Source organism: Drosophila albomicans, chromosome X, assembly GCF_009650485.2.
Source record: "Drosophila albomicans strain 15112-1751.03 chromosome X, ASM965048v2, whole genome shotgun sequence".
NCBI classification, from domain to species: Eukaryota; Metazoa; Arthropoda; class Insecta; order Diptera; family Drosophilidae; genus Drosophila; species Drosophila albomicans.
This window is the reverse complement of record NC_047627.2, coordinates 17,479,883-17,504,428: the sequence shown is the minus strand read 5'-3', so window position 1 is coordinate 17,504,428 and position 24,546 is coordinate 17,479,883. Positions and strand designations below refer to the sequence as shown.

The following is a 24,546-nucleotide window of genomic DNA, read 5'->3' as shown; positions in this document are numbered from 1 at the left end:
AACATTAATTAAACTCAATTTAATAACGCGATAATACGAATAATAATAATACCTTGGATACTGGGGTCCAAACTGCGTGTAGCAACAGTTGTGCCAACAGCCACGTGAGAATGGATTGTAGCCGCCCTTGAATTTGCCCGTCACCTGCTCGTTTGTGGTGCGACCCCGCGACACCAGCACCATATGGAAGCCCGTAAGGCCAAATATTGGTATTGCCAGCACTGTGACAAGGCCCATCAGTATCATACTGTGGCGGTCCAAGAAGATTCGCTAGAGTTAAGTACAACCAATTTGTTGGAAAGAGTTGTGAGCTTATGCTCTATGCTTGTTAGTTAACCTTTCAGTTGCTTTCACTTTCAAATTAACAGCAATGCAACTAAATATATTCTAATCACTTTAAAGTCCTGCAATTGAATACGTTATAAACACATAAAACCTCATGGTTTATGCTGCAAACGCTTCGTTTAGCATGAGCTGCAGTAAACAGTGCGATCTAAGAGCATTTTAAATGAGCTTTTTCGTAATAGTTTTAGTCGCGAGCGAAGTATGCAAAACTGCGCATTCATAAAAAGGGAATTGGAAAACAACGAATTCAAGTAACACTTTTCATAAAGTTTTAACATTTGAATTACAACAAATGTGCTAGTCAAGTTCCTATAAATTAATGAATTAAAACAAGCAATCAACGAATAAATTCCACAAAATATTTCAATATCAAACGCTTTTGACTAACTAAAATAAACTGTCACAATCAGTGTTAGTTTGCTTACATTAAAAATGTCATAAATTTACTTTCAAATAAAGCTAAAGCATCGTTTTTTTAGAGGCCTAAAAATTTAGCTTTTGACTGATGAAGTATGTAAGTTAAGATTTTATAAAAAGATGAATTAAATGCAAAATTCTGTTATATATCTTTATGCAATACACTAACTCTATCTATTACTACTATCACAAAGAATTGGATCATTAAATAACAGATAAATAAGATTGGTTTTCCTTTCCCTACAGTTTTAAATGATTAGTGATTAGTGTTGTGAATATTCTTGATTTGTTTTTGTAAAAAGGATACGCGACAATGGGCGCCGTCTGTTTGATGCTTGGCATGATTTTGAGCACATAGAAGAGGCATAGCGAGAATATGCTTAGCATATGGATGGAGAGTGAGACGAGGAAGAAGAAAAAGAATCTATAGTTGCGTCTCCCAATGCAATTGTTCACCCACGGACAGTGATGATCAAATGTCTGCAAAACAAACAATACAATTTTCAATAGAGAGAAATTAGTTGGATTAAAATTGAAGGTGGAATTAAAGTCCTTACCTCGATGCAATGATTGCAGACAGAGCAGTGAGAGCAGCGGGGCGGGCGATAGAATTTACAGGTGACACACCATTTCATTTTGACGGTGATGCCATTGATTTCGGCATTCTTGTAGAGCGGTGCACGGAACTCCTCTTCACAGTCTTCGTCGGGCGAGGCTAGAATGCAGTCAAGTTTAGGCTGTGCGGATGACGCTGGATACCATTTAGCACGCTACATACCTTTGGGTATAATGCCCGGATCCATGAATGTGGCCAGCGTAAAGTTGGCCAGCACAAAGAATGTGATAACGCCCTGATATGCCAGCACCCAAGGATGTGTCTTCACATAGTACTGGCAGCTGCAACACAAACAAGAAAAAGAGGCATCATTAGAGCACAAGTATACATATATGTAGTTCAACAAAAAAGAGCATAATTTACATAATCATTTTGGCCAAAAATTCGTCTGACCCGAGCAGAGAGCCAGCCCCTCGTTATGCACTCTGCTTTTGTACACGGTTTTACCCTTTTGGCCCGTTCCTAATGTCACACAATCACTTTAAAGTCCACTGAACTGGAAACGCTTGACGAGCCGAGCTTTCTCTCTCTCTCACACACTCCCACACACACAGAGAGTCATATGCATATGTTGGCTGGCATCCTCTTAACCCAAACCCAACTCTGCCTAGAATCTATCACAGCCTGTTGTCTGGCAATGCTGTCGAGAGTTGCCCAAGGTATAAGGTATACACGTAAGTAATACGCTTTGAATTGCATCAGACACGAGTTCGAAATAAACTTTAAAAAGGAATTTCTAGCAAAATTGCATTACTAAAAATAAGTAAGAAAGCTACAGTTGAGTGTGCTCGACGCGCTACCATTTTGAATAAAAGCAAAACAATTCGGTATTATTTTTAAATATACTATTATTTGGTATATTTATATATATATACCGTATATACTAAAAACATACCAAAGGATATATTTGGAATATTGAAATAAATAAATTTAAAATATACCATAGAGGTCAATTTAATATACCGCAGAAATACTAAAATTTATTATAGCTATATTTGGAATATTGATATAGTACTAAATTTAAAATATACAATAGAGGTATATCGCATAAATACTAAAAATATATCAAATGCCATATTTGGTATATCAATAAAGTACTGCATTCGAAATATACCATAGAGGTAAAAATATATCATATAGTCAGCGGGTGTAAAAAATAATTAGCCAAATGAAACACTTTAAATTATCTTTAAAATCATTTAACTTACTCGTAAACATCAAATTTAATATTCAAATAGATTGCGAATATAAAAATGAAAACAGTTTATTTAGCTGTGATTTAGTGTAAACTTTATTTAATAAAAACACAGAAGAAACACTTTAAATTATCTTTACAATCAAAAAGTAGAGATGTACTTAAAAACCAAATTTAATTTGCAAATAGTTGCCTATAAGAAGGAAAGTTTATTTTTAGCTGTGATTTAGTTTAGACTTTATGAAGCGTCACACCTAATAGAAAAATGTCAAATGTCGCTCATTCGAAATTGAAAACTCCAGTAATTAAGGTGCTTTGTAAAGTTAGTTAGTGTCAGTTGCTTTTAGCTAGCAAACTTAAAAACAATACAATTAAGATTGTCAATCCAATGTTTTCACTGCAGTTGCCAAACTTGCAAATTGACATCTGCAAAGGTGGCACTTTAATGCCAGGTGAAAAGCCTGTCAAGTTGCCAATTTAAATGTGAAATGGACGATGGATATATTTGAGTCAGTTTATTCAACTGCAATTCAAAACAATATTTTTATGGAATTTCTTAGCGGAAGCAATGAATTTGATGCGTGAGATGAGCAATTCCTGATTGCATATCCCGACGTATCAAGTTTGTATAATTAAGCGGCTTAGCTATTGTGATGTGGTCTTAATCCACGACAAGCACAGCAGCAGCAGCAATTCATTTAATGCGCCCTCCCACATGCTGACACACGTAAAATGCAATCCGTTGAGTGAGTGAGAGGCAAACAAAAATAAAAAAGGCAGAGCTTAGTTGGAGCCTTTAAGTAGGAAGCGACATTCAGTTTATTTTTTGCATTTTCTCTTCTTTCTAATAAAATAGAAATACAAGTACATATTACAAAAAAAACAAGGAAAGTGGAGCACACGCAGATGATAAAAAGATATGAGACAGCAAAAAAAAAAAAAAAAAAAAAAAAAAAAAAAAAAAAAAAAAAAACAGGAGACATCGACAAGAAGAGGATATGGAATTTGATGCCTGGCTCTGACTCTGTCTTTGGTGTTTGCTTAAGGATTTCACTGGTGAGTGTGTTGGCCTATGCTGCAGGTATCCCACTGACTGACTGACTCACAGAGGAGAGACTCTGGCTTACTTTGCATAGGTAGAACACACACAAACGCAGAGTAAAATCAACAACGAAGTGCACATCAAATAAGTGAGCTGGAAAAAGAGGGAACCAAACATGGAACGAGAACAAGACACAAGTGATGCTCGACAGGGACACATACATCCATCAATTAATGTTGGCCATCAAATTGAAACAAATTGCAAGGGAACTCTTGGCAACGACAACCTGACAACCCGACAACCCGACAAGCAAAAACCCGACCCGTTTATTGAAAAATAAACAGAGAAAAGCCAAGAGAGAAGAAGAGCGCAGAGTGACAGGCAACAAGAGAACAGGCATTTTACCATACTCTATATCAAATTTATGGCATTTTAATTCTATTTTTGCTCAAAAGCCTTTGAAGGTACTTATTATTTAACAAATTATGCATGCAATTCTTAAGTATTTAACATGACATGAATTCTTTGAAGTCTCTCATGAAAATAATTGATAAAATGCCAAATGCTAAAATATTAATTGTTTTTTGCTGGAAGTTAAGCGGAAGCAGACAGACTGCATTACATATTTAAATAGGAATTTTAATATGTCCATATATATTTGAATAGTGCATTTTGATGGCACAACATTAAATGCAAAGTACTGTGGCCACCTGTTGCTTTTGCTGACTCGCTAGCTGCCACCTGAAAATGGCGCTTGACGAGCATGCAAACGCAGCAGGGGAACTGACTAACTGATAGACTGAGCGACTGACTGAAACGAAACGCTTCTGACTTTTGGGAAGAGCATTTCCAGTGCATTAAGCAACCTTTCAACTGGTAGCTGCTACTGCTGCTCTTCTGCTGTTCTGCTGTTGTTGTTTGTAGTTGTCTCGAGTCTGGATTTCAGCTGCAGGAAATTGAATTCTTATGTAATGTGCATTGCGTTGCATTGGACGAAGCAGCAAGTGTGTGGGTGAGGGCAGGCCAAGGACAGACACAGACACAGCCACAGATAGAAACAAAAACAGAGACGTGGGTGGCAGGCAGTCGACGCCGATGGATTATGCGCTGTGTGTGTTCAAGTCACAATTCATGGCCAATAGGCATGCCAGAAAAAGTCGTCGATTCTATCTGCTTATGACGTCGTTGACCTCTGTATCTCTTTATGATATTTGCAATGTGCAATTAATTGAAATGAGTTAATTGAGTTATTCGTTTAATGGCTTATAATTAAATTGAAATTGAGGCAGGTAAAAATAAACGACTTTTGATACAATCAAATCAAAAGTCAGAACAGTTTTAGTTGCATTCTATATATTCAACTCAATTTCAAACTGATGATGTTGTCTCACTTAATGTCGTCACTTTGTCTCTCTGCCAGTATGTTTTGGGGCAATGAAAAGCTTACGCACACACGCACACAGACACATGAGCATACAACGAATACAAAAATATCCTCAACTATCGCAGCATGACAGAGAGTTGGGGGCATTAGTCATCGCCATCGCGTCGTCATTCAGTGGCATTCGCCACGGCAAACAAAAAATGGAACGAAACAAGAGCACAGCGGGTTGTTCAGGTACCAACACCAACAAAGACTCTTATCGGTTTGCCAGAGGGCGACGAAATCGAAATTGAAACCAACAAATCGTTCACCTCACTCACACTTTGCTTTTATGCTGCCGCGCATAGTTTTCGGCCGAAGCCTTCAAAAAATCCGCGGGCCAAAACCGCTCAACGATAAGCAAAGCAACCAACGGCGACCTCTTCTGGGGACAACGCTTTATCGGCCCAATTCGCAGCTGCGATGCGATATAGCCCGCCTTAGTTATTTTCATATGTTATTTCGCATTCGAAAATAGTATCAACAACAACCAAAGCAACAACAACAAAACACAACATTCACGATAAGCTTAATCCGTCGCAGTCTTCGGCGATGAGCCAACACTCGAGCGTAGCATTTTTGGGAGAATTCTAACAGTCATTTATTTGTGACTCGACGCATGATTCAACATATCAGTATCAGTTACTTTCCAAAAACAGTTCAAAAAACCCAATAATCACTTATGATTTACCAAGTGTCGGATAATATTGAAGGCAGTGAAAAGGCCTAACCAGTGATTGAGGATGCAGCAAATATAATGCATCTACATATATCTCACTTAACTGCATCTAATAAAATAAGCATTTCAGCAAAAATATGATGAGTAAAGCACCATCTCTATCTCTACTCTTTCCTTAGTTAGTCTATCGTGATGTGTGACTGTTAAGCAAAGTGCTGCTAAGTGACTTATTCTATATTTCACGTAACTGCAAAAGGATGTTAAGCGAAAATATGCTTAGTGAAGCAAAAAATAGTTTCTCACGCATTAAGTTAATTTTCTATCTTTGTTGTGTGACTGTTAATCAAAGTGCCGTTAAGCGCCTTTCATATCTCACTTAACTGCAACTGATAAAATAGGCATTTAAGCGAAAAGATGTTGAGTGAAGCAAGATTTTTTCTATATTTACTACGCCTTAAGTTTAGTTTTCTATCTATGCTGTGTGACTGTTAAACAAAGTGCGGTTAAGTGATCTTTGTTATAACTCGCTTAGCTGCAACTGATAAAATATGATGTTAATTAGAAAATTGTTTACAGAATCAACTAATTTTAATATTTTTAATTTTTTTTAGTTACTTTTTTACCTATGCTATGTGATTGATAAACAAAGTGCCGCTAAGCGTCTTCTTCTATATCTCACTTTGAAGGACTTTCAGTGAAGCAACAATTATTTTCTATACTAATTAATCTTTTTGTTAATTTTCTATCTGTGCTGTATTGCTGCTAAACGATGTGTCGCTAAGTGAGTTTAAGAAGTAAATACCCTGTGGCCGTTAAATGAATGTTAAGCAACGCAAAGTTATCTATCTCAATCACTTGTTGTTCAAAAATAATCATTTCTCTAAGCTAAACAATACGTTCAACCAAAATCAAATTACATTGTGTGCTCTCCACTCTGTTTTTATTTTTATTTGTTGCAATCAATTTCAATTGTATATTTCAATTTTGAGCAGATCTTCTTGTGAACACACACACAACACACGTAAGTATTTTGTATTGTATAAGTGTGTGCATTTGTGTTGTTTTGCTCAATTCAGGTGTAAATATATAAAATGTGCGCCCATTTGGCCACGCAATTATTCGGCACCTGAAGGAAAAAATAACAAATTTTCGAAAAGTTCACACACAGTGTGTGTGTTATGTTATTGTATGTTATGTGGCTACTCGATGTGGTGTTCATGGCTCTTTGAAATTCTGTTTGCACTGGGCAACCCGGAATGGGCGGCAACAGGCGTGACTCAGTTTTGGATTTCAATTGCCGGTTGCTCTGACGATGACGATTACGACGACGATGATGATCAAGAGATGATGATGTTCTGTGCTCGATATAATGCTGGCAAAGTGAAGTGTCCTCCGTTAGTTGTGTCATGCGCCATGTCAAGTTAAATATTTATTTATGTGCACGAGTATGATGTGGGTCAGAGAGGCTGAAAATTGATTTTCTTGCAATATATATATAAAAAGAGGCGACCCCTAAAAACCGATTAAGCTCGTCCTGGACCCAGCTCTTAACTGGGCTCCAACAATCCACCGACCACTGACAACTGGCAACTGGCCAGTCAAACTTTTGTGCCAGGTCAGTCAACTTTGTTTTTGGGAGCCTCAAAACCAAATACGGTTTGTTGCCGCCTGCAAAAAATATATATTTTCTTTAACCAAATATTAGATACTTGTCTATTTGCAGTGCATTTCATTTCAATCAAAACGAATAAATTGAACAAAGCAAGCTAAGAAAATTATATTTATGCATATGAATCTTAAAAAACGAAAACACAAATACATACATGGAAAAAGGTGAATTCCCTACCATGAAAATTACTTGGAATTGTCCTTTTTGCATTTTAGATGTGGTCCACAAAAAAAAGGTCTGATGATACTTCAAATGTAGCAATTTAATTTAAGTGTATTTTTTATATTTTGCCACGAAATAAATGACAGGCAATGATACATCAAAAAGAATTGTCAATCGATGCTTTCAGCAGCAACAAAAATAAAAAAAAAATGAAATGTTGTAATAATTTGAGTACAATAAATGTAGAGGTCAAAGATGTCGCAACTCTTTTTTAAGCTATTATTTATTATTCAAGTAAAATATATTGCATGGCATAAATTATAATATATTTTCTGTTTCTTTCGGTTGGGTTAAAATATTCCCAGGGCAAGTATTTGTTAAACAACACATTACCATAATTAGGGCCATCATGATTATGGCCTTTCTTTATGCATTTAAGTTATGTGTTGTAGAGTATACAAAAATATGTCAGTCCGAGCGAAAGAAATATGCAAAGTGAACTATTGTGCGAGTCGTATGGCATCCACATACATACATAGACATATGTAAATGTGGAGCAGCAAAAAGTTCATAGTTTCTCATAGTTGATTAACCAGCCGCTTCGTTTCGCCTCGCCTCGCCTCAGCAATGTGTCTAACACAATTAGAACGGCACAAAATAGCCAACATCTTTTTTTTCCAGTAAGAACAGCAACAACAATGAGAACAACTAACCCAAATTTCATTTCTTGTTTATCTAAATTGCGTCAGTATTGCGTGTGTGTGTGTCAGTCAGTCAGTTTGTGAGTGTGAATCACTGAGCGAGTGCGTGAATCCAATGCCACACTACAATTTTAAGTATGCTGGCCTATGCAGATATCATCTAAAATAAATGATTTCATTATAAAAGCAATAAACTTTCTACAATTCTGAATGTATTCCCCAAGTGAATAAACAAAGTTCAAGGCATATGCAAAGTCAGCAGCAGCAGGAGCAGTAAGTTGCTTAACTAATTCGATTTTAAAAATCGATTCAAATACAATATTTGTTGTCACAAGAAGTAAAGAAGAGTTTGCTGAATATGTTTGTTAACCTCTGGTTGTCAACAATCGGTTAGTTGACTAATGGCCCGCAAATACAATCGAAATAGTATATACATAGATTCGCTTTTACAGCAGCTAAGTAATTCGTTCTGTTGAAATCCATTAAGTAATTTTTTTCACACAGAGAATAAGTCTAAATTGGACGGTCATTAGTATTACATCAATCTAACCATGCGGGCCCCTATAAGCCGATTACGTCGTTCTCGGCTCATCATTGGACTTGGGACTTTTAGCTGCTGCTTTTAGCCATGGTTACGGTTACCTGCACATCGCATTGTAACAAGGACACACAGCTGTGGACATTTCTCATACGTCGTACAACAACTAGTTGCTACACAACATGTTGAACCCCTATCGTCGTCATGTGATAAGGGTTTCGCTCTTATTGCAAACATTAAAGAGTTAATTACACGTCATAGGTTAGAGAAATACAATGTAAATACCTATCGGAATACATTTGGTGATTTAATCACATCGAAATTGAAATGACCTTTTCAAGTGGAATTCTCATCATTATAATTATATTTTGTTTTTACCCTCTTCAAGGCTATAAAAAATAAATATCAACTTTTGTGGTTTCGTTAGTTTGCCATATAGAAAATAAAATTTTCTATTTATATGTATCTCGTTTTTTTTTTTTTTTTTTTTTTTTAGCGTACATTAGGGAAAAACGCACCTAAAATTGTAATCTGAATGCGTGAAGACAGTGAGTGTATTTTTTTTAGTATTTTGTATTTTGGTTGATGGTTGTTTTTTGGTTTTTTGTTTCTTTGGCTAGCTTTTTAATGTGTTATGACAGCCGGCGAAATTAATTTCGTTGGTCCCGCTTCAAATTTGGACGAGTGAGAGTGAGTCGAAGCACTGCGACGTGCTCTGGGGCGTATGCGTAATATGTGTGCGAGTGTGCATATATGTGCGTGCATGTGTGTGTGTTTGTTTACAGCTAAAAATAATCTCGTTCAATGTTGCCAGCGTCGCGACGCGACGCGTTGAGTTGAGACGTGGAACATTTTTCCATTTCCAATTCCATTCTCTCTCTTTCCTCTCTCTCTCTCTCTCTCTCTCTTACCCAGTGGCAAACTAGCGTCCGCCTTGCCTAGCCTCGAAGAAGACAAGTAGGAGGTGGAGAAGGAGAAGGAGGGAAAGGGGGGAGCAGCGAGTGGCCCCCTCTTTCGGGGACAACAACAAGTGCTCGGTGTGCCAGCCGCCCGCTTGGCTTTGAGACTTTGGGCGACGTTCGCTTTTCTTTTTTTGTCGTACTTTTTTTTGTGCATTGTGCCGCCGTCTGGTGATGTTTTTCCATTTCTTTTGCATATGACGCGTAGTAGATTTTGTGCTAATTAAAATTTGTAATTATTTAGTATGAAACCAGCATAGTGGACGCCCCAGTTGTAGCATCAGCAGCCAGAGAAGCCAGAAGCCGAGGCCAGCAACAACAAAACAGGAAGTCGTTTTTCATCTTGGCCGACAAAAAAAAAAAAAAAAAAAAAATGTCCAAAGCAAAACTCACATTTAATTCTGTCGTGTGACTAATGCAAAAACGCAACTCGTTTCAATTCATTTTTCTTATTTCCATTTTTCTACTCGCAAGTTGAACGACTTTTTACTAGGGCTCCCCAATTTTTTTTTACTGTTGCTTAACTTGAGCTTTAAGCAGACGCATTTAAGTTGAAGTCTCTTTTTTGTGTGTGTGAGAAATCAGGCCGGAAAATGGTAGATGAATAATGGAACTCAGGAAGACACACTGGCCATTAAATGGTTTTACAATCTATTGTTTAAGGCGAGCACAATACTTTCATTTCGCAAAGATTTATCGACCTCGACAAAAGAGTTGAAAGACTCAAGTTCCAAAGTTGGAAAATCAATTTCCCTATCATGTGCTTTGCTTTTGCTGACTAATACGCATTATTCACACTGTCCATTAGTAGTGATAGAATTGCACCTACATCTAGTAGTTGGCATGACTAAAGCGCAGCAAGTTTGTAGAGCAGCGAAATAAATGAAACCACAACCAATTATGCAGCATTCTTTTTATTTTTTGACAGTGTTTATGAGTCATTTGACTTATTACAAGCAGACAAACAGAGGAAAAAAGTAAGAAATATACAGCTGAGTGTGTTCAAATATACTAAGAATATACCATAAAAATACTAAAATATACCAAAGGATGCATTTGGTATATTGATACAGTACTACATTGAAATAGTACTATAGTACCAAAAAATACTAAAATATACCAAAGGCTTCATTTGGTATATTTATATAGTACTGCATTCAATTTATACCATAGTATATATACCGACAAAATACTAAAATATATCAAATGCTTTATTTGATATATTAATATAGTATAATACATATACAAAAAATACTAAAATATATCAAATGTTTCATTTGGTATATTTATATAGTACTACATTCAAAATATACCACAGTATATCATCTCGGTTGTTGAAAGATGCCTGCTTCTGCCTGTTCCTTACATTTTCGGAAGGCACAAAGTTATAATACCCTTCTACCCTATGGACAGCGGGTATGTTATAATTAGCAGTAATTGTCTAATTGCTGAAAATCGAACTGTAAACGACGATGCATAAATCGCAAAATTAGAAAAATTGTTGCCAAGCACTTGGCGACGTCATTAACATTGGCAACGACGACGACGACGACGACCAAATGGCAAAAAGTGAACCGAATGTTAATGGGGCATCCAAAAAATGAAAATGGCAATGGGCAATTTGGAGTGTGAATGTGCTAGAGACTGTGGGTGGCAGCTGCTCCTCCACCCCCTCCTTCCACCCTCCATCCACTCACATGTGCAATTTGTGCTGCTTGCTGCTGGCTGAGCTCCACTTGCAGCTCGGAATGCGCGCTCATCATAAACAGCGTCATAATTAATGCAACAATAAGAACAACAATGCAGCACTCAGCACTCGCTCGCTCTCATACACGCACTCTCTCTTTCTTTTGCACACTCTCTCCCGCTCTTCATCTCTCTCTCTCTCTTTCTCTTTCTGTCTCTCTCTCGCTGGCTGAGCTTAGCCAAGTCGGGCACTGGGCGTGCCGCCTGTGGCATCCAGCTCGGCTTTTGCTCGGCTCGTCGATGACAGTTTCGCCTCGCCACTGTTGACGTTTATTTTTTACATTTTTTTTTTGTTTTCTGCTTAGCTTAGATCTATCCTGAGTATATATAGTATATATACAAATGTGTATGTGCGTGTGTTCGTCTTGATTATGCCTTTTTGTGTGTGCTTTTGTTACTCATTGCCAGCATTTTATGCTTGCGGCTGGCGGCTCACTGTTTGCTGCTTACTTGCTGATGACCGGCGGATATCATCAACGCGATAGCAACAACTACAATAACAACAACAACAACAGCAGCAGCAACAGCAACACGGCTTTTATTGTTATTGTTATCAGCAAGCGCAAAAGCAAAAGCAGCCAACGAGGCCGAGCAATGTCGACGACGACGACGACGCCAACAGCAGTGTCAGAAATTTATTTTCATTAACAAGTTGACAAACGTACTGAACATGCCAAAGGGGAGAGAGAAGAGGAGGAGGTGGAGGAGGAGAGAGAAGAGAATGGCAGCCAACACTCGCCGGACGACACCGAGCGAGGTGTCTGTTTCTATGTGTGTGTGTGTGTGTGTGTGTGTTTGTGTGAAAACACTTCCTCCTCCTCCTTCTACTCAGCGCAGCTCGACACTTTGCCATTCCATTCCCGTTGCATGAGCGCGAATACGAAAGTGCAAAATGAAATGTAAGCAAAAGGGAAATAAAATGTTGGCCATCGCAAGGTCAACACAACTACGTGCTACCCTGCAAAATTGTTAAGGAGCGAGAGAGGAGGCATTAATTCCAACTACAGACGATAGAATATATATTCTATACTTGTTGAAAATAAAAATGCAAATTAAATTCATGATGATTGATGAATCTTAAATCTGCCATGTGTTTTACAGTCGAGCACACTTGGTTGAACTGATATATTTATAGCGATGTGTTCCGATATCGATGTTTGACATGTAAGCAACATTATATTATGATTATAATTTTAAGTTTTCTAATGTAAAAAAAAAATAATAAAGAAAAAGGAATTTTAAGGAAGTTCTTGTTATTTTAAATGTTCACATATTTTAATAGAATGAAGCATGTTTTTTTTTTTTTTAATTTATTATTATTTTATTATTTATTTCCGATGTTTTCTTAATATCGATGTTAAGCGATGTATCGATGTTTTATTTTGAAAATATCGAATTTGCATGTATTCCCGATTTAAGTTATTTAAGTTAGCGCATCTGCCAGTCGAGCATGCTCCTTGCATAACACACAACTAAATAAATAAACTAATAGTAATTCAAACTGATTAATGTTGGGGCATTTATTTCACTCTATAGTCGAGCAGACTCGACTGCACTCGCTGCCTTCGAAGTATTTCTAAAGCAATGCATAAATAAATGATAAATGTTTTCGCATTTATTCTATAGCAAGTGCAAATATGTATTGTTGGGTGCATTATAGTCGATCAGACTCGATACACAATTGTCACTGCCATTGATAAATTGTGTGTACACACGTGTTTTATTTATCAACGGTCAAAGGTGAAAAATAATTGCTGAAATCGGACTTGTGTGGAGAGTGCATGAAAGTCGAGCACACTCGATACGCATTTGCATAAACAAAAGCAAGTGAAAATCCTTGGGAAAAAAAGCTTTTCGACTAACAACTTACTTGTTTACGAATTTGTATTTATTATTGATGTGACAAACTACAGCTCACAAGTGCCATAAAACTAGATATAGTCCACCTCCATTTCCATTTCCATTTCCACTTCCATCTCCATCTCCATATCATTATGTCACCCGCACGTGTGATGGCAGCCTAAATGGAGTTTTGCTTATAGATGACCATGACAATAGATGTATTTTTCTCTCAGTCAAATAAAAGTCAAAGACGGCGGAGCCAAGCTTGTGGCTCTTTTCTCTTTGATTTTAATATGATTATTCCATTTCGACATATTCCTCCGTTTTATAGTCTCATTCATTCTTGTTGTTGTTGTTGCTGTGCACGAGTCAGATTATCTTTATCTACATGTGTATAATAAATAAGTGAGCTATGCTAGAGAACTGTTTTGATAGAATGGCCTAGAGATAATGTAGTCAGTCAGCAGCAGACCCAAGTACCCGCAATTTGCAGCTGTTGTCTTGTTTCTCTTGTCTGTGTGTGTGTGTGTGGCGTGGGACACACAACTTTGGTAGGCACGTGGTTGCAGGTGCAGCACAACAATGTATGTGTGGGTGGTTTCAGTTAAGTTCGAGACGCAAGTTTTCCAAATTCAATCAAAAAACTTGGCATAATCGTGAAATACACAAAAGAAAAGCGAAGCGAACCAAAGTCAACAACAGAAAGTTGCTGCGCTGTGTCCCCAAAGGTTCGAAAAGTGGTTCGAGTTCGAAGTCGGGTTCGGTTCGGTTTGGGTCGGGTCGGGATCGGGGTTCGGGTTTTCGGTTCAAATCGGGATTTTATTTAGTAGCAGGTCATGAAGTTGCTGTGGGTTTCTTGTCGTTATCGTTGTTGTTGTTGTTACTGTGTAGGCGGCGTTGTTTGTTACCCAAATTTGTCTTTGGCCTTTGAGCATTGAACAAGAAAATGATTAAGTAAATAAAAAGGCATCCAAACTTTTTGCCAGCCCAACCAAATCTTGTACTTCAATTCGATTGTATCGTGCTATGTGCTGCTCCGGGAAATAAATCTACCCAAGATTTATGCTCTAAAGCTAGGTAATTTTCTGTATACACATAGAGAATATGTGTGTGGCATGGGCTTGAGAATGTCGACTAATTGAAACCATAAGCACAGTTTGCCCTAATATAATTAGTCAAATGCTTTTGCTTTGGAGCACTTGACGCACACACACACACACACTTACTTAACATAAACAACAACAAAAACAACAATCGAAGTAGCCTAAAGCAACAACAAAGTATAAGGCAATAGGTAATTTGTGCTCTACTAATAAAATAAAAGCCGCAATTACAATGGCAAGGCAACAGCAAGAGCAAGAGCAAGAGCAACAACACAACATCGACAGGATGTTTTTGTATGTGGGTCCAATAGCAAATCCTTGAAATGCTTTTAACACAAATTACAAACGTATTTAATTGAAATCACTCGGAGATGTAACCACAAGCAATAATAACAAAGGAAAAGAATGTTTAAGACATTTCTAAGGTAATATTGAAGATATTCATACAGTTATTCTCTTCAACGTTCCTTCTCATTACATCTCAACAACAAATGAATTATGTTTACCTGGCAATGCCAAGCACCAAAGCAATGCTGGCAAATTCCAAATCAGACAACATGGAATGGAAATGGAAAATTCATCGCAATTAATATTTTACTTTCTCCTCGATTACGATTATTAACATACAATAAATAACACACACACAACACAACAGCAACAGCTGCAGCGGAAATATTTATGATAACCACTTTGCATACTACTTTCAATAATAATAGCCACATTAAAGAAATTAAGAAAGAATTCTTAATGCAAATGGAATTCCATTTTTGTTTTTAGCAAACAAACGAAAAACACGATAAATATGCGTGAATTCTTGGAAACAAAATCTAATCAGTGATAATTTCTATATATATGTATATATATATATTATGTGTTTTTGCAAAACTGATCTCTGAACCGTAAAATCGGTTACAGAAACGTTTTGTATCAGTACAAATCTAATCGCAAAACGAAATGCAAATGTTTTTTTTACACGTGTTGCGACGTTTAACAAACAAACCGCATGCCAATCAAAATATATAATATTAACTAGTGATTAAGAATTGAATTTCAAGTTAAATTAAGCGGAATTCACTTAAATTAATGAAACATTCTTTTGCCAATCAGTGGCGATCATAACATTTGTAAATTATTAGTCTCGTGAATCAAAGAACCGTTTCCTCATTCCCCCTTCCCCTCGTTGCCTATCGCTCTCTTGTTAGTTTTTAATAAAAACGTGAAATGGGAAAGTTGAAATTCGTTTTCGCTGCCGCCGAGTTGCTTGGTCACTTGAATCGAATAATCAAATAGATAACAGCAAAAAGCTAACTGAATTTGTGTATCTGACTGTGTCTTTGTGTGTGTTTATTTATGTGCTGCATGTGTGTGTGTGTGTGTGTGTGTGAGTGAGCTTTGGGCAACTGGTGGAAAATTCGACACCCGTGGCAAGGCGAAACGTTCAATGGCGGCTTCTACAATTTCAATGGTTGCCTAGGCACTTGTGTCCAAGTGGACACAGAGGGGAGAGTTCACACACACATAGTGAGAGGGGGAGAAGATAGGGGGTGAGCTGTGGGGGATGGCAGCGTTAACATGACGTATGTAGTTTAATTGTTCTTGTTGCTCTAGCTGTTGTTGCTATCGCTTGGATTCATGTGTAACAGCAGTTTTCTACTGATATATGCGTACAAGTGTGTGTGTATGTGTATATGTTGTACAGGTATTAGTTGGCATTGTTGCTGTTGTTGTTATTATTATTGTCCGCTTTAGTCGTAATTTGCGCGTGTTCTGCGCGTTTCGTTCGTTTTGTTGATTTTTTCAATTTTTCTGGGCGCGTCGTCGTCATCGCTTTGCTGACTTTGGTGGGGTGGTTTCGTTCGCTGACTTCGTTTGGTTTCTCTCATTGTGCAAAGGCCAAACACACACTCGCACACACACACTCACACAGTACCTGTGGCATTCGCGTGCCAACAACAATGCGTTCACAAATCGCCAGCTGGCCCAAAACAAAACATAACATAACATTTGAAGCTAGCCAACTTTGTTCAACACTTGAAATTCAAAACGTATACACACATTCATACACTCCTGATATTTTCTAATTAAAATGCTAACACACAAATGACAGCTTGGCAACACACACACACTTGTGACGCACAAAACAAAAGAGAGTGAGAGAGACTGAAACATAACCCCCCATCCCGCCATTCAGAATCGAAAACCTGCAAGTCAACGATTAGCGATCCCGCATGCGAATTAATCCCCAATCTCTTAATCAGAATTCGCCGCATACCAATGCCAGAGTAAACCAAACCAAACAGAACAAACTCTCTCGCATGGCAACGATGCATGTATCACATGGCACATGGCGACGACGACGCGTCGAGTAGGTAAACAAACTGGAAAAAGGCAATTAAACAACAAGTGTAACGTATCGCAACTAGACAATGAACACTGAGCATGAATGAATCGCCAATAAACACGAGCACGAAACTACAACTTCAATGCAGAATGCATTTTCATGTGAACTAATACACAAAAGAATCAATATATTGATGCAACATGTTGAGGTTTTATTTTAAAACAATTTTCTACATTTTTTTTATATATTCTATACTTTCCTTCTAATTGAAATGAACCTATAAAAGAGGTAAAACCGCAAATCCAAATGAAATTCTTTTTTTACTTAATGCATTTTCATGTGAACTAATAAACAAAAGAATCTATAACACATCAATATATTGCTGCAGCATTTTGTGGTTTTATTTTAAAACAATTTTTCAATTTTTTTTTGTATATTCTATACTTTTCTTCTAATTGGAACTCTTCGCAAAGAAATTTTTAAATCATAGTTTTTTTTAATGAATTTTCATGTCTATAACGCATCAATATATTTTGAAATTTCAAATCCTAAATCGTCAATTCTTCCAATCAAGAACATATCTACTTTCCCTGTTAATATTTCACTATTAATGCAAATCCGCAAACTACAAATTAGTTTTATATTCTATTATCTTTTTTTTGTAATTGAAATGCATTTAAATGAATGAAACTACAACTTAAATTCGCTTCGCATATCTATGAAAAGTAATAAACAAACTACAAACAACAAAATAGTTGAGAATGCCTATTTTAATATTTATGCAATTCCACAAACTACAAATTTTGCTTTATATTCTATTACCTGTTTTTACCTGTAAATTAACATTGCTGATTGTGCACGCCAACAATTTGCATAAATGCTATTTAAATTGTTTTGTATTAAAACGGCATTTTGGGTTTTAACCATTGCAAATGCTAATTGAATACTTTAGCCATATTGGCAAATTCTTTCAGTAAATATTAAATGGCAATTTAAAGCGTTTAATGTTTTGCTGTAAATTAAAAAGCAAATTCTAGTCAACTCGAAATGAAGAAAGTTTAGCGTAATATCGAGCAAGGATATTGAATTATGATTTAATTACTTTTATTGCTCTGCGAGGGCTGAGGAGAGTGAGCGGCGTGGGGGTCTGTGATGTGATGAAAGGAATCAAAGGCAAGCATAATTTAACAAACAAACAAACAAACTAAAGTCTATAGACTGCGGCAAGAAAGCGAAGCAAATAAACAAAGTTCAAGTTTCATTTAGCAAAGTGGTGGCGCTGTGGTGATGATGATGATGATGGTGCCAATTGGGAAAGGGTAGCGACAAAAAATGGTGAGGCACAAAACAAAAACGAAAAACTGAAATATAAATAACTAAAAATTATTATTTAAATGGGGACAAAGGCGAGAAAGAATGACGCTTTGCAATTTGGACGTATAATTGAATACCCTGCAAAAAACTAGGGCATAGGGGAAGCCAGACCCCAATATGCATTGTATAGGGGAGGGGGGAAGATGACTCACTGGACGGACGAACAAAGTGCCTCACACACAGACACACACACAATGAACAGAGTCAACAGCCAAATCCAAATGACGAACGGGTAAACAGTTTTTTTTTTTATTTTGTTGTTTTATTATATTTTTTTAAAGGCAGGGTAACAACTGGTCGTCGTCATGGTCAGTGACTTGCTGCCTTCCCCTACCGCAAATGCCAAAGTAGAAGAGTGAAGAGTCGTCTTCTCTCTTTCTGTCTCTCTCTTGCTTTTTATCGGTTTTCCTTGGCCATCTAGAGAGCGAAATGACGCCATTTGCAATTATGCATTACACTTCCTCCCCCTCCCATGACGATGATGTATCCTTTCAGAGTGACCAAATTTAAGTACAGAATGCCCGAGGATCGACCTGAACTATTTATTGCATATTTTAATAGCCCCAAAGTGCACAAATAAATGTATTTGCAAAGCCAACATCAACATCACAACTCTGAATCCGAATGGACGTGGGACACAATTGTCCTGCGGCATTTCCCATTTCACAGTAATCCACGAAAATTAAACAATCTGCGCAAAGTAAAGGGCGAATTGTAAATGACGAATCGCAATACATTCCTATGCCATTTTTACTAGTTGGAAATTTCACAAAAAAAAAAAAAAAAAAATTAAAGATAAGAACACAAAATGTGAACATATGTTTGTCTGTAAATCCCCAGGGGAAATGGTCATCTAAATACTACGTGTTCGCTGATAAATTTAATTAGTACGAAACAGTGGCAGGAGAACTGCAAAAGCTATCGATTGATTTGCGATAACATCGATTTTTTACTTTCTTTGGTGATAATAAAAATTATACTTCAAATTTTCTATAGAACTTTACATTTTCTATAAATTGATCAGTGGATATACATATGTATGTGACATGGAACATGCCTGTTTCCATTGAACATTTTTAACCATTTTTATGAATTTAGTATTAAATATTGATGTCAAAATTAATGCAAATATGCATGGAGTACTTCCGACTATAAAAATCATCCTTCATTTCTCAGACCATAAGAAAATTTGAATGCAGAGAAACTGCAAAGATTTTAAGGGATTGTCAAATTGAATGATTGAAATACTTACGGATAGAAGAAGAAGAGAAATGTGGTCAGTAAGAGGACAATCCATGCGAAAGTCGCCGGAATGTAGCGGGTTTTCACATCGCATTTGGGCATTGTGTATGTGTATGTGTTGTATCTGTTGTTATGCTTGTTGTTTCTGCCCCAACGTCAGTTGGCGTCTCCGTTTTGTGGCTTTGGATGACGATGCTGCTGATGATGCACTTGTAGTTGTTGTTGTAGTTGTTCCAGTTGCTGTTGTTCTAGTAATAGTGATGGTAGTAGTAGAAATAGTAGTAGACTTAGTCGATAGCTCGATAACGATGACGATAGCGTTAACGGTGACGTAGCGATGCCGGATCGTATGCAACTGCAAGTGCAAGACAGAGACGGAAAACGATGTAAGAGACGGCGAGGCGACGACGCGTAATTTTGGATCGAGCGTGTTGTTGTTTTTTTTATTCGATTTTTATTTATTTAGTAATTGCTGCTGCTAGCTGTGGTATTTGTTGTTATTAGGTTGTGTCGCTAGTGCAACAATTACAAGTTGATTTTCCAGCTCCAGCTTCTGTCTCACTTTTGTAATTTTGCGAACGTTTTGTTGCTGCTGCTGCTGCTGTTTGCTGTGAATTAGGCGACGTTATAAAAACACATCGTCACACACCCACTCACACACCCACACATACACAAACGCATACGCACACAAAGCGTGGTGGAGCAACGCGATTTTCGCTTTATCCAAATGAAAACTATTTTAATTGTTTGCTCTTGGCGCTAGCCTAGCATTTTGTTGTTGTCGTTGTTGTTGTGGCTGTTGCCGTGCTTCTTCTTCCCTTTTCGGTCAGTGTGTTCGTAATTTTGTACTCCTGTTTTTCTTGTCTGTTATTTTTTTTTTTGCCTGTCGCCCTTTTTGCTGTCGTTCGTTATTCTTGGTTCCCACCTTGCGCTCTTTCGATTCGTTTGCGTTTTTTTCTCCTATATACATTCGAGTTGCTGCTGCTGTTTCTTCGTCTTCTTATTATTCTTCTTGTTCTGGCTTTTTAATGCTTTTTTCTACACACACACACACATACACCACTCGCATACACAGCCACAAACGTACGCACGTTGTTGCAATTTTTTTTGCGATATTCCTCGAGTCCGTCGTTCGTTCGTCCGCTTTTCACCTCTCCACACTCCACTTTCCGCACCCAACACCACTCCACACAACAAGCGGCGGCAGTGATGATGGCTGATGGCGTTGCCTGCAGTAGTAGTTGTTGTTGGTTGGTTGATTCGTTGGTTGGTTGCTTGGTGTTTGCTATTTTTTTTTATCCGTGTGCGCTTCTTAACTTTCAATCGAAACAAAGTGCAGCACATACATCACTTTTGTAACGAACACTTTTTTTGGTTTGCACTTCATTCCAATTATGCACTTTTTGGTATATATGTATTTACGAAAAAATAAATAAAAAAAATAACCACAACACCGCGCTCGCTGTGCATAATTTCCTCGCCCGTCAGCGTGACCGCAAGTTCAATTTTGAGATATACCAACCAACTTCTGGCCTCCACAAAAATATACATAAAAATACCCCATTTTCGTTTTGCACAAAAATATCTATAAAAATACTAGCTGGTACACACTGAAAATACTTTAACACAGCGGCGTGGGTTTTTAAAATTTTGTTTTGTTTATAAAAACGATATTTTCAAACTACACTGCTTTGAGTAAAAAAGTAATCATTAAAAAAATATAAATTTTTGTTTAAGTTGAATAGAATTAACAAAATGTATCAAAAGTATTTCTCAAGCCTTTAGTATTTTATCATCATCTGGTCACACAATTGAAAATTAGTATCTGTTAACAAAATGCACTTACTAACAGTAGTCTATCGATGTTTTTTATCAACTAACGATCTGTTTGCATAGGAAATTCGTTATAAATTCCCAATGTGAAAATATATCTGCTTAAACCCTTTGTGGCTTGATTAGTATTTAGACATAATATGATGCAGCATTGTTTTCTTTTTATTTAATCATTAAGCCCAACTGAGCAGTGCTGTACATGTAGTATTTAAATACTACAAAATATTTGAGTATCGATAAGTGCAGTCGCACATTGTGAATGGCATTTTACAACACTACAGCCGCAAATGTATTCTCGTTTCTCGCTGCTACCCTATAAAATTTTGCAATAAAAAAGGCAGTTTTATAAAATATTGAAACGCCGAAAAAGTGACTGTGCTTGTGCAATAAAAATTTAAGCGTTACCAAAGTTCTTACAATCTAAAGCAGCTGAGTCTTTTTTCAAATAGTGTAATAGTGTGTGTGTGTGTCTGGTTGGTTTGGTTACTTGAGTCTTCGTCGCCGCCGAGCAGACGCCATCGCCCTATCGTCCATATACCTACACATATATATATATATATATAGTGTATAGCCATGTCGCGAAGTGTGCGCGCCGAGACACGCAGCCGGGCCAAGGATGACATCAAGCGGGTAATGCAGGCCGTGGACAAGGTGCGGCACTGGGAGAAGAAATGGGTTACGATCAGCGATACCACGATGAAAATCTACAAATGGGTTCCGATCTCTTCGAACAGTGAGAAGAAATCGAAGTTACAGCTTAACAATAAGATCAGCGACAAGGAGAACTCACAGAAAGGCACGCCCACACCACCTCAAATAACACCCAGTTATGCCGGTTTAACTGCCGATGATTCAAATACTTGTGAGTGTGAAGAATTGACGAATTGAAGGTCGAAGAGTGCATAAGAGTTGTTAATCCTCCTCCCCTCCTAATCTTCTGTCAATACTAATATCCAATTCAATTCCTTGCTGCAGGTTTTTCGGTGGTGAGTGATAGCCAAGGAGCCGATTTTGTGTCCAGCATGCCCTTCTCGGAGGACTCCAATTCTCAAGGCAGCGACGGGCCAGTGAAGCGTCTGAAAACGAGTGATTAGCTAGATATGATCATTCACAGCTCCAGCTACAGTAGCTAAAGTAGCTTGGCGGGCCGTGTGAATGCGAAATTGTAATTATTTTATATATACATACATAGATTTTATACTTTATATTCTATTCAATATTTTTTTTTTGATTTGCGAGTAGATTTTTAGCATATTACGATTATATTGAGTACGAAGATAATCATCTGCCTCACCAAGACTTAAGCAATTCTCCTATACGTCTAACCATAAGTAAAAAATATACACAAAAAAATAAAAAAGAAAATGATATAAAAAAAAAAAACAAACACAAAACAAAACACGATTGTATGCATAACTTTTGATTGTAAACAAATACTATATACTAATTAGGTATAATCGTAATGTTTAATGCGCATTCTCGCAATGTTAGGGACATATATATTATATTAAATTACACATTGTATGTAGAATATAGTTAAGATATTAAGTCCAGTCAAAAGTCAGTCTTTTTGTAAACTGTACAACTCTCAGCTTTCGCTGCAAGAACATTATGTTTAGTTTGTAGACTTAGCACAAAATATTTCAATTTATTTATTCGCACATACAATAAACGCAAACACAACAAAATAAATCGAAGAGCAATCTGTTCACAAATATTTTAGTACAGCCTTTATTGCTTATAACATCCTCCCAAGCAAGCAAATAAACAAAATAAATGCAGTCGCTATAAGAAGACTACTAATAAATTAATTGTAATTTTCTTGAATAAGAAATTCGATGCCAAATTCTAATTTAGATTTAAATTGTCTCCTTTAACTAAATTCTACAGTGCAAAATAATCAATGGCTATTTTATTTCCAACATAATATATAAGACAGATATCAACTAATAAGCAAGGATTCAAGGACTCAACTACAATGCCAACGTCTTCATCGATCCACTTGTTCCATGCTATAATTGAGACAACAGAACCCCGTCTTGAGCTCTGAAAATAATATGAATCCTTATCCCAAATCCCAAATCGATTTTTTTTACATTTTTCTTTTATTATTTTTTATTTCATGTTTTTCTGTAGTTTTTCTTTTTGTATAATAAAAAAAATTAATTTCTTTCAACAAATAGTTTTTCTTTCACTTGACATTAAATATACATACATTAACTCTCGTCACATCTTTTCACATTATCATCGTAATATATATATATAGATATATTTTTATTTATTTATTTATATAGATGTAAGGCCAGCCAGGTTGCGCAATCGGCTCAACTTGGTTGGAATACGTACATACATACATAGATACATATTTAGTTCATCTTTTTTTTTTATTTCTTTTTTTTTTTGTTTTTTTTTTTACTAAAATTTATGCTAAAAACACGCTTAACTGAAAGGAAGCACAGATTTTGCACAAGTTACAAAACTTTCGACGACCAAACAAATTATTACAAAAATTGTGTGGGGGGGGATTACAACATAGTTAAAATATCTCTGTCTCAAAAAAAAGAATATATATTATAAATGTTACATGTTAATTACACACACAAAACAAAGCTTTGCTTTTGTTCTCGACAAAAAAAAAATAAACAGAAAGAGATACAAAAATAATAATTGGTAAATGGATAATAATCGTATTAATAATAATAAGTAAAAATAAAATACAAATTTCAATTTGATTACCAAAATATTTTCGAGAGGCTGACAAAACTTGATCTGAATTCGCGCGAACCACGATCCGCAATAAGATATCGTATTAGGATGATCTATTTATTGATCTATCGATCTCTGCAAATACGGATTGTTGGAATGGATTGATGGAATGTCTTCGCTTGGAATTATTTACGCATACAACTTAACCACAGAAAAATGCAATGGTAGCACAGACAAAAGTTACTTTAAAATGTACTCGTAATGTTTAATGTTTAGTTGTAATGTGTGTAATAAAATAAATATTAAATTATACGCATTAATCTATGTACTTTCTTCATTTGTTCAAATTACTTTTAGCACAATAGTGTTTTTTTTTATCAATTATCATTTAACTTTCTTTTCTTTACTCGATTTTCGTTTTGTTTGTTCGTTTTTTTTTTAAACTTTTTTATTTACTAGAAAAATATAGAAATTCCGCATGGAGAGTTTTTTTCTCATTGTTTTCTTGTGGTTTAGCTCGAACTTTTGTTGCGCTAAAAAATGACGCCTAGCTTAAAAATGTTGCTTGTTTTTTTTTTTTACGTTTAAACAAATACAAATACACATACATACA

At 36.5% G+C, this 24,546-nt stretch overlaps 2 protein-coding genes across 5 annotated transcripts in view; one reads left to right on the top strand and one right to left on the bottom strand.

The window, feature by feature from the left end:
* The window catches only part of LOC117578248 (palmitoyltransferase ZDHHC8), a 34,817-nt gene extending 13,915 nt beyond the window's left edge, over window positions 1-20,902 (bottom strand). For all 3 annotated transcript variants that reach the window (XM_034263668.2, XM_034263669.2, XM_052008661.1), the window contains exons 1-5: window positions 19,405-20,902; window positions 1,541-1,659; window positions 1,320-1,477; window positions 1,070-1,242; window positions 53-247 (exon numbers count right to left, since the gene is read on the bottom strand). In XM_034263668.2, the coding sequence (XP_034119559.1) occupies window positions 53-247; window positions 1,070-1,242; window positions 1,320-1,477; window positions 1,541-1,659; window positions 19,405-19,496 (737 nt within the window). In that variant the 5' untranslated portion in view covers window positions 19,497-20,902. The remainder of the gene's footprint in view (window positions 1-52; window positions 248-1,069; window positions 1,243-1,319; window positions 1,478-1,540; window positions 1,660-19,404) is intronic.
* Window positions 20,903-21,491: 589 nt separating this feature from the next.
* On the top strand, window positions 21,492-23,555 carry LOC117577785 (B-cell CLL/lymphoma 7 protein family member A). 2 transcript variants are annotated; one of them, XR_004573304.2, is made up of 3 exons: window positions 21,492-22,089; window positions 22,203-22,392; window positions 22,470-23,555. XR_004573304.2 is itself a non-coding variant. In XM_034262710.2 (2 exons), the coding sequence occupies exons 1-2, from the start codon at window positions 21,801-21,803 to the stop codon at window positions 22,319-22,321; spliced, it is 408 nt and encodes a 135-aa protein (XP_034118601.1). In that variant the 5' UTR covers window positions 21,493-21,800; the 3' UTR covers window positions 22,322-23,555. The 2 variants fall into 2 exon arrangements, 1 of the variants encoding a protein (XP_034118601.1); XM_034262710.2 differs by having other exon boundaries at window positions 21,493-22,089; window positions 22,203-23,555.
* Window positions 23,556-24,546: the final 991 nt, after the last annotated feature.